The following is a 16068-nucleotide window of genomic DNA, read 5'->3' as shown; positions in this document are numbered from 1 at the left end:
GATGTCAGTAGAATAGGTCAATGTATAATCAGACGGGTGGTCAGACAAATAATCTTCCTAAGCTACTTAAACTATTCTTGAACATTCAATTTGGAGACTTGTAAATTGAACAGTATTTTAATAAATTAATTATAAATTTAAAATAATCTGAAATTAAATATAGGAATAAAAAAGAAATAAAGTATGAATGTGTTCCTTTATTATACTAAGGCTAGTTTCTATTACAATCTTTTCCAGAATTATTACACGCTTAATATCCTATTTTATCTTATCCTTATCCTTATTTGTATATTTTATATTGCTATATATTTCCTTGCTGCTATATTTTATTACCCAGCTATGGAACTTATTAAAAAGTATATATAATTTAGTTTAATTGTAGTATCGTAGTTGCAATTTTATATAAGTAATTGTATGTCTTTCATCAGTCTTCTGTTTGTTTCTTTGGTTTAATTCTTCTTATTCCTGGTAGTTAAGGCACAATGCTATCACCTTCATGCAATTAGCCTGTTCCCGAACTTGTTTTTCAGTTTTTGCTGTAAACAGATTCGTAAAACGGGTGCGAAAATTTGTTTATAGATTGCAAGCTTTAGGAAGAACTGCGCCAGAATATACAATGAAATGGAGGAGCCAATCAGTTATCGCGAATACTCATAAGAGTGGACCATCGCCAGCTCCGAACCACGTGCTCGATTCCTCGACCGGAAGTGGTCTAGGAGAGACAAGAATCCTAATTCTCTTCACGATACTCCTCGCTTACGCCGGTTGTTGAGTATACGAGCTCAACATACCGTGTCCATATACGTTCCTGTTGAATAAAAAACAAACTATAAAAACGAGCCTAAGGTTTTCGTTATGTGTGTATATACATCCGTCATTTAATTATCGATGATGCTCGTATTTCAATGATATTATTTGAATTTTGTTTAAAATCAAAAGATGAGATTCATATTATCATAAAATGTAATCATTCTAAAAATTATAAAGTCTCTTTATTGTAGTGTTTTTATCATTAATTAAGAATCATTATTGAAAAATAATTGAAAAATACTGTGATTTGTTAATAATAGTTCGTTATTGCAAAATTAAACACGAGCATCATGTGTTGATCGATAAATGAAAGAATTCCAAAACGATTTAATCGAATTTTCTAAAATATTTTTCCGAAATTCGAAATTTTAGTGTAATAAACACGGTGACAATTGACACCTCTACAGGAACGTAATCGAAAAATAATGAATGGTACGAAATCGCATTTTGGAATTCAGCAATCTAGTCGAATTATATATAACTATATATATAAAGGAAATAAGAGATATACAGATCAGAGAAGAGAGAAATATATATATATATATATAATATACATATATATATTGAAAATCACTTGGTGTATACCACTCGTTTTACCTGTAAGAGTCTAATAGATCATGTAAATATTATACATACATATATACATAAATTTATATGCAGAATGGAACGTTTGCAAAAAAGCAAATTGAACAAAATTCCTCTTGATCATTAAAAATATAAATTCCTTTGATAGCTTTAAAATTATTTTAAATAAATTTACTTCTTAATCGTTCTAATTAGTTTTCTATCAAATTTTAGTAGATGTCCTATAACTTTTGAGCAGGGATGCTCAAATTATACTAAAATTTGCTTCTTTATGACGTTCCTTTCTGCAGATAAAAATATACATATAACAAGTGTATTAATGAAAAGGAGAAAAAACAACAGAAAAAACGCGATGCACGGATTTGAAGTAGCGAAAACCACGCGTCACCTCTCTCACGCAAAAATGCCAAAGTAAACGTGTAAGAAATTCTATATTATAGAACCTTGTACATACGTGATAGCACAGGTAGAATTTGTACAGAATATCACTACGTTAAGATATTGATATTATTGTAAATTACGCGATAATCGGATATAACGTGGCGCGATTCGAGACAGATTGTATTTTAACGAACGAGCTTCGTGTGCCCAAGGCACATCTCGATTAATTGTTAACGCGTTTTTCCGGAAGTTCATCGAAGTCCATTTTTTTTCTTATTTATATCCATATCTCATTATTTATTTTCTCAAATTGCTTCGGTGGTATTAAAGATTTTCTATTGATATATTAATATTTGCATTATTATTAAAATTTCTATTGTTTAAATTTATTTAATTCGTTTAGCTAATGTCATATAACTATAATTAAAATTGACACCCTAACTATTATACATGAATTTATAAATTCAATTATCTTCTATGATAGTCGATCGACTTCCGGGAACGCGATTGATTGTTAGAGTAAGCTGGAAATAAATGCTAGAATGTGAATGTTTATTATACGTATCGGATTAAAAAGGAATATTAAACTAATGACAAACAAGAGCATGATTGAATTAAAAAGAAGGATCATCAAGCGATGTGACAAGTTTCCATCAATTTTCAGTAAGTTTTATAAAACATTCTTTGTGCAATATTAATTAAGAACAAAATGCTACATACCAAAGCCATAGTTTTAAACGTATGAAGAAGTTTTAGTTTTTTTTTTTAAGAATAAAATAATATATCAGAATTAGTAATATAATATGAAAATAAAGAGATACTTAAAAAGGAGATTAAAACTTTTACATACCTCTAATATTTATATTGTTAATTATTTTACATTCTGATTTTATCTGACAATACCGAATTTTGCAAGAGGACTTATGTGTTAATGGCTATCAAAACACGTCATTAACACTAATTTAATTATTAATATCATATAATTCCATTACATATTTAAAAAAAAACATACTTTTAACCACCGATATGTTGTTCAATCTTCTTTGAATAATAGATATTAAATATTCATTACAGAACAAAATTAATTAGATGTCGAATATTTTTTTTTTTTAAACAGAAAATCGATAATGATCGAACGATTGATATAAAGAATCGAAGTCTAACTGTTGACGCTAAAATAAAAATATTAAGATTTGTATAATAAAATGAACAAGTTCGAAAAGTGATGTTCAGGAGTCTCTTTTCTGCAACCTCGTCGAAACAGAGATGAAAGTCACAGTGTAATTAATCGACAGTGTACTAAAAAGGAGATGACATATTCTACAAAAAATAATGAACAATTAAAGAGACGCACATTCTTTAATAAGTGTAACTAATGTCGGCCAAGCAACAGAGACATGTGATTTCAGTGACTTGTGTTTTAAATCGGTGAGCGATATTTCTTAAGAAAAATTGCGCTGGTCATTTTAAATATATACCAGATGGATCAATAATTATTAGTACTTCAATTTAATTATAAAAGATTCTGAAAAATTGTTAAATAAAGATTGATAATATCTATTTTTGGAAGAAATCGTTTCAATAAACCGGAAATCTTGGAGTAAAGTCTCTATTTATTATTTATTGGTGAACTCAAATTTAAAGAAAACAGAAAAATGAAGTGCAGATGGAACTGTTCGTACAACAAATAATTTTGAAAATAATTAGAGTACTGATAATTAGCGATCCAATAACTATATTGTATAAGATCATATAAAAATCGTTTTCGAATGGAGAACAAAAATAATATAATTACAACTCAATGAAGGTACACGATTATTTAGAAAAACATAAATCTATCACATTCTCACAACGATTGTAATGCGATTTGTTTCTTAAACAAATGTACCGATTTTGCACAAGACACGTCTACCTTACGATGAAAAGATACATGTTACATGTATGTACAGTATCAATCATAGTGTCCGTTCGTCTAGTGAAAAAGCACTGACCTTGGAGTCCTGGTTTAACCGCAGCAAATATCATAAATCTAATTATTTGATAAAAGCGTTAAAATAATTAATATAATCATCTGATAAAAGTTTTAAAATATTTATTTGCTGTGGTTAAACTTGGACTCCAAGGTCAGTGCTTTTTCAGTAGAAGAACGGACACTATGATCGATACTGTACTAGTCGCGTATACTTAAGTCACAATAAATAGTCAATTGTTTCATATAAAGTATGAATAAAGTGAAACGAAATCCATTTACCCATGTAATTTCTCACCTAAATCTTAGATCACAGAAAGTATAAAATATGTCAATTACCTTACCAGAATTTTTCTTACACTATTTTACATTAACAACATCTATCTTTACTAAATTTATTCCAACCTTGGTTATACAGGGTGTTCGATAACAGATGGGCAAAATTTTAAGGGGCGATTCTAGAGATCAAAATAAGACGAAAATCAAGAATAACGAAATAGCGTTTGCGGCTTTGTTTTCCAGTAATTAACGTTTAAATATTCGAGTAAAAAGCGCCTGAAACCTGCAATCCGCCCAGCACCGACGACTGAATGTCAGGTCAACAGGAGTCGGTACAGTCATAACCAAGAATCGAAGCCAAATACAGCAGTACCGAGAAACAGAACAGCACGCGGTAGGTTTCTACTATTCAACGATTCTTGGTTATAACTGTACGTTCCCCTGCTGACCTGACGTTCAGTCGTCGGTGCTGGGCGGATTGCAGCGTTCAGGCGCTTTTTTAAACGTTAATTACTGGAAAACAAAGCTGCAAACGCTATTTCGTTATTCTTGATTTTTGTCTTATTTTGATCCCTAGAATTACCCCTTAAAATTTTGCCCACCTGTTGTCGAACACCCTGTAGTTATTAAAAACCTCCAGTCTTATGTCAGTGATTACAAATATAGAAGACTGGACATGCCTTTATTTTCGAGGATTCGTGATTTAGGGGGTCCCTGATACCCCGGATGCCATAATATCGGTATGCAGAGTGTTACTGGCGCTTCGGGGTCCCTAACATCCCACGATGATATCATGTCGATATGTAGAGTGAGCCGCCGTCGCATCGCGTCGGAATCCCTAATACCATAAGATGATATCAGGGTATGCAGAGCGAGTTCAAGACCTAATGAAAGGGATAAAATAATAAATGACTTGGAAGGGTGGTCCCCACGAAGCACACAAATAGGAGGCCCACAAGAAAATTGGACATGCCTTTGTTACTAGCACATAACAACGCCGAACTCGAGATACTGACTGATTGTGAGTGGTGGGGAATAGTCGTTGATATCGAAGTAATCTGCTGTTACCGTCAACGTGCATTATAGACTGTTGCAGTACGAAGTGTTTCACATTTTGATACGAGGACAGAGCAAGTGGCGCTCGTTTTCATGGCACAAATTCAAGACTCTTTGGAAACAAAGGCATGTCCAATTTTATAGTCACTGGTGTATGTATGTACTACTTACTACCTAAGTAAGTAAGTAGTTTGCGATTGATCTATTCTACACTTTGTCTGATCTATGTAAGTATATACTTACATCCTAACATCGCATATACCATCAGATGGTAAAAATTAAAGATTGATAAGATAGGTGCAAAATATAAAAAGTATGACAAAAATTAGAAAATTTATTGGAGTAATAACTTCATACAAAGAAAATACAGTAAAATTTAAACAAAAGCAGTGTTTCTAGAAACTGCTATGCACTTCTACAATGTTAATAGACGTAAGGGTACGCGCAGTCGCAGATGAAGATAGAAGATATTAGTTGCTAAAAGAAGGATGGGTCATAGTGTTGCGTAGTAGGAATGTAGTAGGAAGGAAGGTTGTTTCATTGGTAGTAGGATTTGTTTTTTAATCTTACGAAAGGAAACAGTACGATGACGAGTGACACCGGTACACGTTATTACGTGCGCTGTGCGGGAACATTGCTGGGAAATGTCAGGACTAAGTATACGATTGGTGACAATGAATTGTGATCCTAGTAGTCGTCCTCGTTTGAGAACAGAATTGCCAGGTGTTCGTTTCTTTCCTGGTCGTTTACATTGGTACTCAACATCATTTTGTCAACACGGTCAACCGTGGAATGGCAGCAGCCTTAAAAAAGAATCATTCACGTAGAAGGTTGGCCGCCCTAACGTTTCTTTCGAACATCTCTCTCGATGGCAGCCACCGCGATACCAAGTTAGCCGTTCTTTCGCGGAATGGTGTTGCTCATACTCGTACCCTCAGCGACAGTCAAGCTCATCAAGTTGATGTCCGTCAAACTGACTTAAATGTTTCATCTGAAGAAGTCCTTGATGACAGCACAGAAGAGCAGTTAATACATTCATCAGTGAAGCAGACAAGTTCTCCACAGCTAGTGTCAAAGAGTGGTGAACATAATTCATTTAGTTCAAATTCTGATGGGATATTAACTCCTGCGAAAGCAGCAGTAGCTGTTTTTCTTGAACAAGAAAGAAATTATCCACAGATTTCTACTGGATTCCATAGCTCATTCAGAGAACGGTAAATAGTTGTTTGCAAATATATTATACTTTGTTTCAGTTTGTAACGTCACTGTTAAAGAATTTAGGTCTTGATTTCTTGTAATTTTATATTTTAGGTATGTTTACAGACATCAGATTCTTCATATCAAAAAGATTTGTCATTTACTTTGTTATTTTCTATATACTAAACACTTCTGCTTCGTTATTTGTATCATAATTGTATCATAATTATTGTAACCAGCATTAGGAATTTATATATAGCCTTTGTATGTAAATTACTATAAGGATATAAAAAAATACAGTTAATAAATATTAATAAGATATATACATTATTTTTGTAATTCTATTTGGATGTTATTCATCTAATTTAATTGGTGAATAGTATAAATAATATTGAATAACATGTTAAGTATGTTATGTACTAAGCGATACATGTAATAACTATAGAAAGTCAATATATTCAACAATAAATGTCTGAAATGATTCCCACTTTTGATGGCCATAATTGCAATCATTTATAAATACTATTTTTGTTGTTTTTTGTAATTTTATATTTGAAAGAATAAGTTTGTATAATGCAGAATTATATAATCATAGATGTATATTTAATTGATCTATGTACTGTTAAATAAAATGTATGCTTCTGTTTCTCAGTACTGGCACAACAGGCAGCGAATATTCGTTACCTGAGAGGAGAGTAGGTTCTTTGCAATATAAAAAGCGCATAACTCATCAAACATCCACACTTTCTGAGGATATAAAACATCAGTATAATAGTTCCAATGAGAGTATTGGTTCTTTACGTTCTAAATCACAATCTACAAAGTCAAAAACAAAAGCATCAAGTAATACACAATCTGGTGGTACAAACAGCTGCATTATACCAGAAGTCACAAGGGAATTGCGTTTAATGCAACGCCCTGTGAATGGTTACAAATTCGGAGATGATAGACTAGTTTTGGTTTCTAATAAACATGTGCCATTTTTAGTGTTTTCTGCTCTTCCATACAATAAAGGACAAAGATCTAGTTGGTACGATAATATTTTGCAAACTAATTTATGAAAATTAGAAGAAGATTGTTTAAAATAATATGAACCTACTCTTGTCGAATACTTTTTATTTATAGGTCTGAATTACGTAAAGATACGAGTAGAAGAAAAAACATTTCGGCACAGCGGCCACTGTCCGCAATTAATGATAACATTGATCCCTTTGGTTTATTGGGTATAGAACGAGCTAAAGACGGCCAGGTATCTATTCGTATTGGAAAGTGTAAAATAAATGAAGTATAATTACTTTCACAATTATATTTAAAAAACTTCTTTTAGGAAATATCTTATGGACAATTGCTTGTTCCATCTAGGCAATTTCAAAAAGATAAAAAATCACATTTTAGCGAAAACGAGGCAATAGAACTTGTATCTAACAAGCATCCTATAGTTTCAAGGTATTTACTGTAAAATAAATATTTTTTTATACTATTAATAATATTTTATTTCAGCTACGTAAGTAGATAAATTTCATAACATTTTATTGTTTAACATTTTCGCAAATATTAATGTTATTATTACATTTCCTTAACATCTTCATTCCTTTCATTAATACATCTGTATAAAAATGCACCAATTTTTTTTTTAATTTTTAACAGAAGTTTTTGAACATATTTTTTCAGGACAAAAACTATTACATGGAATGTGGATCACTCAAAATGGTAAAAAATATAATAATTTGGTAGTAGGAAAAAGTTTTAAATTTGTGTTATATTTAAATTTATTAAATAAATATTATGCATTGAAATTATAATACAAGATTTTCCAAACAGGTTATACAATTCGGAAATTGTAGATTTTCAAAGTTAAAATAAATCGGAAAGTCCATTTTAGCAAATTCACCATTTTATAATCCGCGGTTCTATCTCGAGAATGAAATTGCAAATTGTAAAATGAAACGGCACTTTGGATTTGTTTTATATAGAAAATGTACAGTTTTCAAATTATACAATCTTCCTTGGAATACTTTGTATATAAACTTTTGTATATTTTAATGTATAAAGTACCGAACATGGTACGCTTCTCTCGAGAAAATGGCATTACAGGAGAAGCATAAATCCTGAAAACCTTAATTTTGACGATATTAATATTAAAAGTGATTTAGAAAAAAAATAAAATTTGGTACATATATTGTCGTTCTCTTGGGATCGCTTTGGCGGAGGTGTGGGAGTCCGGGAACTTCCGGGGAGGACCGGAAATTTGAGAATCCAAGGGGGCCTATGGCGAAAACCATGATCCCCGGAACCCTAGAACCCTCATCTCTTTAGAGAAACCTACCATGCTCGTTGCTATATAGTTAATTACAAAGTCAATTTGAAACAGACGTAATTATTATTTAGGAAATAGATTTAAATATGAATAATGCACAACTGGAGTAAATGCAATATCTTTAATTAAAATATAAATTGTTTAACGTGAAAATAGTATACAAATGATATAAGTAAGATATGTTTGGAATATTACCTATTCTCATTCATATACATACATTATCATTTGCATTTTCATTAATAGACCTTCATATGCATTATATAACGTGTGCAACTTTCATCCCCGTTAGAATTCACGTAATGTTAGAAAACTTAAAATAAAGTAAATATGCTTATTACGTATAATCTTAAAGTAATTTTTTGTTACTCAATATAATCTTTTTGTAGGTGTTTATCTTATGATACAGCCACTCATCGGGCTCAGCATTTAACACCTGAATCTCCGCCGTTGTCCTTTAATGCGGATTCTAAAGGTATATTTGTATGATAATGAATTAGGAACAGTGCATACAGTAGTATTAATAAAGCATTTCTAAATTAGTCATGGGGGGTATTAATACAACGGTAATGTTAATTAACTTCACCTTAATTGTAGTTTATGACTGGGATGAACAGTCACTGCAATATAATCCCAATTTGTTAGATGATCCAGAACTTATCGCTGGGAAGCATAGGACATTACTTACATTTACATCATACATGGTACTTATCTTTCTAAATGAAATAGTGTAATAATTATTTAATAACTGATGATTACTGAAGTATTTCTTCATACAGGCATCAGTTATCGATTATGTCCGGCCATCTGACTTGAAAAAGGAATTGAATGATAAATTTAAAGAGAAGTTTCCACACATTCAACTCACTTTAAGCAAACTGAGAAGGTCAGTATTTATAACTATGATAATATTTATAAGCACGTGATATTATGTATAAAAAATTTAGTAATGTTACGATATTGTACATAGTTTAAAACGAGAAATGAGAAAAATTGCAAAAATGGAATATGGTGTTGACCTTTTGACAGTAGCAATGGCTTACGTATATTTTGAGAAACTTATTCTCCGAAACGTTGTCACCAAACAGACTCGGAAATTATGTGCTGGTGCATGCTTGCTACTTGCAGCAAAATTGAATGATGTTAAGGGTGATGTTTTGAAATCACTGATCGAGGTATTTATTTAATATAAGAATTATTTTTTTTTATAATTAAATGTTAAATGTGAAACAGTTTTGGGTTAAATAATTTTTCAATAAATTCCAGAGAATTGAAAGTGTATTTAGGCTAAATCGCAAGGATTTAATCACATCCGAGTTTGCTGTTTTGGTGGCGTTAGAGTTCGGTTTACATCTTCCAACATGGGAAATATTTCCGCATTATCAAAGATTGATATATGAATCTTGACCTCCTTTTGCAATGTTTTGTTTTAGATAAATATAAAATTTTCTTTGCAAGGTCGACACTTTCAAACTCTTATGAAAGAGTATAATGCCTAAAGTGGTTTTTTTTAATACGAGAAACGTATAAAGAAAGAAATGGATTTGAAAATGAGCAGATACGATGCAATTACGAGAAAGATCATTATTTTATAATAAGGTGAAATATATCAATAACAGTTACAAGCATTTTTATAAGTAAGGAGTGTACGAAAAAAAAGATATCAACAGTTTCTTTATATGCGACTTAAGCTCTTGTACTTACCACGATAAAATCGTTCAACAATTTGTAAATTTGTAACTGACTTTATTTTCTATAATATTTATGATAGTATTTAAAGTAATTATACAAATAGTAACAATTGGTAAATTACATGTTATATTCGTATAAAAATATTACAGACCAGGATGGATACCTTTAACATGTTTTAGGAAATTAAATATGTTTAAATGTTTTATTTATAGTACTTATTCAATTATTAATTTCATTTTTATTTTTTAAATGTGATTATACAATTGCATATATATGTATATACATAGTACTTATTATAACCGATAATTCTCTTTTAACGATACAGTGACATATACAAAAGTATAGTGTTAATTATACTTAACAGCTTAGGTCATTTGAAGCAGCTGTTAAGAAAAAGCAGATATAAACATTGAAGGTAATACTGATTCTTTAAATTGTACGTAAAATAGTCGAAAAGATCACATAAAAGTGCTTTTTACAAATTCCACGATACCTAAAATTAATAAAAAATTTTTCAAAACTTTAACTTTGATGTCGGTCATAGAAATTAGAAAAAGCTTCATGTTCTGGAAAAGAAATTGTATTGCGCTCGTAAAAATCATATTATCGAAAAGAAATATTTTAATATTTTAATGTCTTATTTTAAACCATTTTTAATTTAAAATAGATATTTTTATATTTTTCATAAGTATTTGTTGATCGTATTAATGCTTATGAAAAATTGTAGATTATGGACAAAAATTTATAAATTTTAAGTATAAACAAAATTTATAGAGCAAAATAATTATTGATTAATTTATTTCTTTAATTGTTTAAATGGCATTTCAAATGTCTTCTTTTAATTTTATTTTTGATTACTTAATAAAAATAGGAAACGTTGAACACAAATTAAATAACTGATATATAAATAATTGATACGAAGTTTTTAAGTTTTTTAAATTTTAATAGAAAGTAGGAACATATTTTAACTTTTTAAGTGTTGATTGATCCAATTATTTTCTTTTTATCTAGTCACAATAAATTTATAGTTCATCTCAGTTACTTAATTTTTCGCATTAAAAGAACAAAAATTATCACAGAATCATTGCTTGATACAAGTGTCTAAAGTACCATTTTGTTTCTTTTTCTTCCTTTTCGAACAAGTTATCCAAAATGAAAAAGTTACAATCACTTTTCCAAACTGTTTATATAAATGTAGAAACGTTTCTTATAGCACTTTAAATATATCATTGTATCTACGGTTAAATGGTAAAAGGACTGAAATGTTAAGTACATGTACCTATTAATGAAAAGAACTACATATGGTGTTTAAAAAAACTAATTAAAAATGATTACAAACTCTATTACTCGATGAAAAAACAACGGAAATCATATTGTAAATTATTAGATAATTGTACAATGTATGTTAATGTCCTTAAGTATTCCTTGATATCCAAAGTAATACGCAGAATGGTGCTATATTTCTTGGCATAATTGTCATAATCGTACTTACGTAATAGATAGTACGGATGAATTTATTGCTAAAAATTGTGTTTATATAGATTTGTTAATAGTGGTTATTTCGTCTATTTTAATTGTATAGTATCGAGCAAAGTAGGCCTCTCTGTGGAAGTCTCCCCTCGCCCCATATGTTCCCTCAAACTCAGAACCCTCTATATATAGGTCTGGGACTCCCCACCACTTCAATATTAATATTGTCAACATTAAGATTTTGAGGATTCCTGCTTTTCCTGTAACGACCATTTTCCATAGAGAATTGTACTTTGTTCTATATTGTACAAAAAGTACTTATAAAAAACGCACTATGAATTTTTAGTACTATCAGATACGGTTTACAGACAAAAATTTTACTGGAATCAGTTTTGAAAAATTTTATTTACAATTTATGTTTTACAAAATTGTATTACCTTCAAATAACTCAAGTACTTACATGTCTTCTAAAATTCATGTATAGAAATCGTGTTTTTATATTAATCCCAAGGCCTATGTTATTGTGTTATATTTCCAAACGAATTATAATAGAGATACACGTTTGTTTTATTATTATATAGAAAAAGTTTTAATTTAATATTCCATTTAATTTTTTTCAGTTGAATAATTTACATTGAGTTATATTTTTTTATTGTTATTAATCATTGTAATATTGATTGTAATATAAAAGAATAGCATTGAAAATGGGAATAAGTCTCGGAGCGTATTGTTCTTTGTTTTCTACGTGTAAAAGGGATTTTATTGTATAATTTCAAATTTGTTATTTATCATACAACTGATACAGGTTTGCACTTAAAGAAATTTTTTTTTTAGTTTACATAATATGCAATTAAGTAACTACAACAATAATAATTATAATGTTTAACTCAAACGTGTACATATCTCACACCTCAAAAACTTCTTGCGTGCATCCTATATTAATTATATGATTAAATCTTTTTATCAATTATTATATGTGATAGGCAGTGCCAGCAGTATAGAGTGAGTTTCAGTTACATTGTAAAGTTTCCTCTGTAACTATAGACCAAGTTAAACAACACTGTACGTTAATATTATTGTTTGTTTAAGGTGTATTTGTGCAAAAAATATTAAATACGTAATAATTAGTTATAAAAATATTTTATAGTATTTAACACGTTGAATGTCAGTAAATGGTACTAAAATGATTCCATCACTCAGATATGGCAATGTTTTTACTAATATAATTAGCAGGATAAACTTCACGAAAGTGTTTAATTACAGTCGTTCTGTATGATATTTTTCGAAATAATTTATACAAAATTATGGCGTTTCAGTACAGATTTTAATTTTTTTTTATCTTTTCAATTTAATTGGAGAAATGGAACCTTGTAAGTAATTTTTAATTTATGCTAGCATTCAACGTGTTAGTACATATGCTGTATCGATTAATTATTATCATCATGTAATCTTTGTACATTATAATTGTGATTTGCGTTTGTATTCAGATTTTCGATCAATTTTCAATGTTTGTAAAAACGTTACCGGCAGGGATATGAATCTAAAATCTGGCTTTATACATTTCACAAAATTTTTACTATTATCAGTAACATTATATTCTAACTGTGCACGGCCACCAAACGTGTTAAAAGTAGATTGGTATCCTTGTCTGTAACGCGATAAGACAGCGAATGTGATTTACAAATACGAACCAATATTATTAGTGAAAGTACTAGTAATTAGATGATAGATGTATATAATACGTATTTATACTATAATTTCGCAGTCAAAGTAGATTAATTTTATGTTTTTCTTTTATTTCTCTTAGATTACACTTGCAATGTTTGTCAGAATTAATTTCTAGTTGGTGCCATATCAGATTAATTGTATATATTTTATTCAATCATTTATAGATAGTAGCGAAATTATGATTTAGTTCGTACTAATTCTTAAAAGTGTTCATTTTTTCTTTTCTGTTCAAGTTGTTTTCCCCTTTTACGTTAAGCAGCTCTGATTAATATTACGGAAGAGACTTAAGGTGTTGTACAAAATAGTTCACGTTCGAACATGTGATTTTAGTCGTATTGAGTCGGTGAAGAAGTAAGATATTCAGGGTAATTCGATCAGTGATCGCCAAAGGATTGAACCGTTGATTGTATCGTTTAATATTTTTAAGTCGAATCTCTTACAATTCTTCGAAATGGGTTTAGTCTGCTATAATTGTCAACTTCCATGTATATGTATATACACACGAACACACATAAAAAATATGTACACGGTACTTACGTATATACTATGTACAGTGTATTCAGTTACAGCTGGGCATCCTTTGAGGGGATGGTAACTGAGGTGATTCTGAACAAATTTTCCCTTTACCAAATTGCTCGTTAAAGCTTAGTTTTCGAATTATTAATAAAAAAAGTCATAACCAGCCGTAAGAGTGTCGGCTACGAACCGACTTTGACGCCCTGCCAAGTAATTTGTTCAGAGCCTCGGTTGAATTCGGTTCGTAACCAACACTCCTGTGGTTGATTGAGAGTCTGCGCGCTCTGATTACACGGTGTTTTTCATTAATTCAAAAGCTAAAATAATTCAACTACCACCCCCTTAAAAGACGCCCACCCATAACTGAACACCCTGTACGTACACCTATGTGTTTATGTACGTGTGAACATGTAGGGTACGTATATAGTTGTACATACGAGGCAGCATTAAGACTGAAAACTTCAAGGTGTTAGTTTTCAGTTTTCTCCTTTGATATATTAGTCGTTAGAGAAATGCGAATGGATATATATAGAAGAGAACGGACTTTGATACGACACATTTATAATGGCGATTTGATAGAAGATGAATTAAGATTCGATGAAAGGATCGATGAAAAAAACTATCTGCTCACAAGAGATTTATATGTAGCTACGTAAAGTAGTTATCTTCGTTATCACGTATAAAGTAGTTATCACGTTATGTGATATCGTCTTTACTGGTGTAACTATAAGATATTCGTAACTTACGTTCAGTTCGTATAGTCGCGAACGAGCATCTTCAATGTGCTACTTCAGTGTGCTTTAGAAGATCTCCTGTAGCTTTTTCGAAAAACCGATGAATTTTAGTTGCCTGCGAATTCAACATAGTCGTTTTTGTAATTTAACATCGTGATCGAAACTGTTCATTTGTAAATTCTTTCAGTGACTGCTTGGTAAATGAGATTCAGCTTAAACGCTTTTATTTTTCAGTTAAAATTGCAAATATCGAATGTTGAATTTATTGAAAATATTTAGTTCATATGTCGATCGTGTATCACATACAAAACACGTTTGGCAGGCATTGAAAGAGTTCACAGAAATAAAGTTGGAGTTATATGCACTCACGTACGATAGTCTGTCAATTACAAAATATTTTTTCTTGTAATATAAAATAGTGTTTTAGCGCGTTGTGAACAGCGATCAATAGTTTGTGTACGAATCGTTTTCATACTGAACGTTTCGTTATGTTACTTGCCCCTTTATAGAAAGAAGTGGAGAAACAATGTATAAATAAAAATAAATTGTGAAATCAACTATTTGAGGTGTATATTAAAATTTCCATAAAATGAATTTTCAGAAACAAATATATAGTTGAATTTAAATTTTATTTTGCTTCAGGCATTAAATTCTAATGTTTCATAAAAATGTTAGATTATTACGTTTCGATTTTATCAAATTTGTCATCCTTTTATCTCCGAGGATATCCGAAAGATGTTAACAACCGTGTAACATGTGTTTCACAAGAACTTCGAATCACCAAATATGAAATCATCATACATCAAATAAACTGTCAGATAAAATGTAACTGTCAGTTGAAGTGGTTAAAGGGTATTGTTATTTCAGGACAGATGGGAATAAACATGTTCGAGACACGAATTTTCTGTTTTTCAGGATACGGACAGATAACGCATCGTGCCGTGAACGTGGCACACGAATGCGACGAAACAGCTGCGATACTTTGCCCGAGACTATTGAAACAAATAGTTTTATCGCTGATTTTTTATTCATTGAACAAGCTTCTACTAGTTCCTTAAAAATCCTGATTTTAATATTGATATTACATAATTTAATACGTTTGGTATATGATCATTCATTTTAGGCTGCAAAGTAATACTAAAAAGTAAAAAATATTTTCAATAATTCGTTGACACAAGAGGACAAGAAATTAAAAAAAAAAGTCCATCAGGAATGCGTCAGCGTCAACAAGAGGAAAGTAAATTTCTTCGCGATCACGTAAAGAACATAAAGTGACGCTTCCGGATGGATTTTCGCGCGTGGGCATCCTCTTTGAACGCTTGCATCTGCACACTTTC

At 30.5% G+C, this 16068-nt stretch overlaps 2 protein-coding genes across 10 annotated transcripts in view; both read left to right on the top strand.

The window, feature by feature from the left end:
- Window positions 1-4067, top strand: part of LOC117612027 (uncharacterized) — a 263880-nt gene extending 259813 nt beyond the window's left edge. For all 6 annotated transcript variants that reach the window (XM_034340658.2, XM_034340653.2, XM_034340651.2 and 3 more), the window contains one exon: window positions 580-4067. In XM_034340658.2, coding sequence (XP_034196549.1) covers window positions 580-772 — 193 coding nt within the window. In that variant the 3' untranslated portion in view covers window positions 773-4067. The remainder of the gene's footprint in view (window positions 1-579) is intronic.
- A 1167-nt stretch (window positions 4068-5234) lies between these two features.
- Window positions 5235-11627, top strand: LOC117612040 (CDK5 and ABL1 enzyme substrate 2). 4 transcript variants are annotated; one of them, XM_034340684.2, is made up of 10 exons: window positions 5235-6294; window positions 6930-7307; window positions 7403-7526; window positions 7605-7723; window positions 7949-7987; window positions 8981-9066; window positions 9237-9295; window positions 9371-9477; window positions 9562-9766; window positions 9858-11627. In XM_034340684.2, the coding sequence occupies exons 1-10, from the start codon at window positions 5873-5875 to the stop codon at window positions 9996-9998; spliced, it is 1680 nt and encodes a 559-aa protein (XP_034196575.1). In that variant the 5' UTR covers window positions 5235-5872; the 3' UTR covers window positions 9999-11627. The 4 variants fall into 4 exon arrangements, with proteins under 4 accessions (XP_034196575.1, XP_034196573.1, XP_034196576.1 ...); XM_034340682.2 differs by having other exon boundaries at window positions 5236-6294; window positions 9189-9295; XM_034340685.2 differs by lacking the exon at window positions 7949-7987 and having other exon boundaries at window positions 5236-6294.
- Window positions 11628-16068: the final 4441 nt, after the last annotated feature.

The sequence above is a fragment of the Osmia lignaria genome, chromosome 15, assembly GCF_051020975.1.
Source record: "Osmia lignaria lignaria isolate PbOS001 chromosome 15, iyOsmLign1, whole genome shotgun sequence".
NCBI lineage: Eukaryota > Metazoa > Arthropoda > Insecta > Hymenoptera > Megachilidae > Osmia > Osmia lignaria.
Note: the sequence above shows the minus strand (reverse complement) of the source record. Positions and strands in the feature narration are given on the sequence as shown.

Coding starts and splice junctions, on each gene's coding strand:
- LOC117612040 (XM_034340682.2), top strand. CDS start 5,873: ATGGCAGCAGCCTTAAAAAAGAATCATTCACGTAGAAGGTTGGCCGCC. Junction 7,527..7,604: donor AACGAGCTAAAGACGGCCAG/GTATCTATTCGT, acceptor AACTTCTTTTAG/GAAATATCTTATGGACAATT. Junction 7,988..8,980: donor AATGTGGATCACTCAAAATG/GTAAAAAATATA, acceptor ATCTTTTTGTAG/GTGTTTATCTTATGATACAG.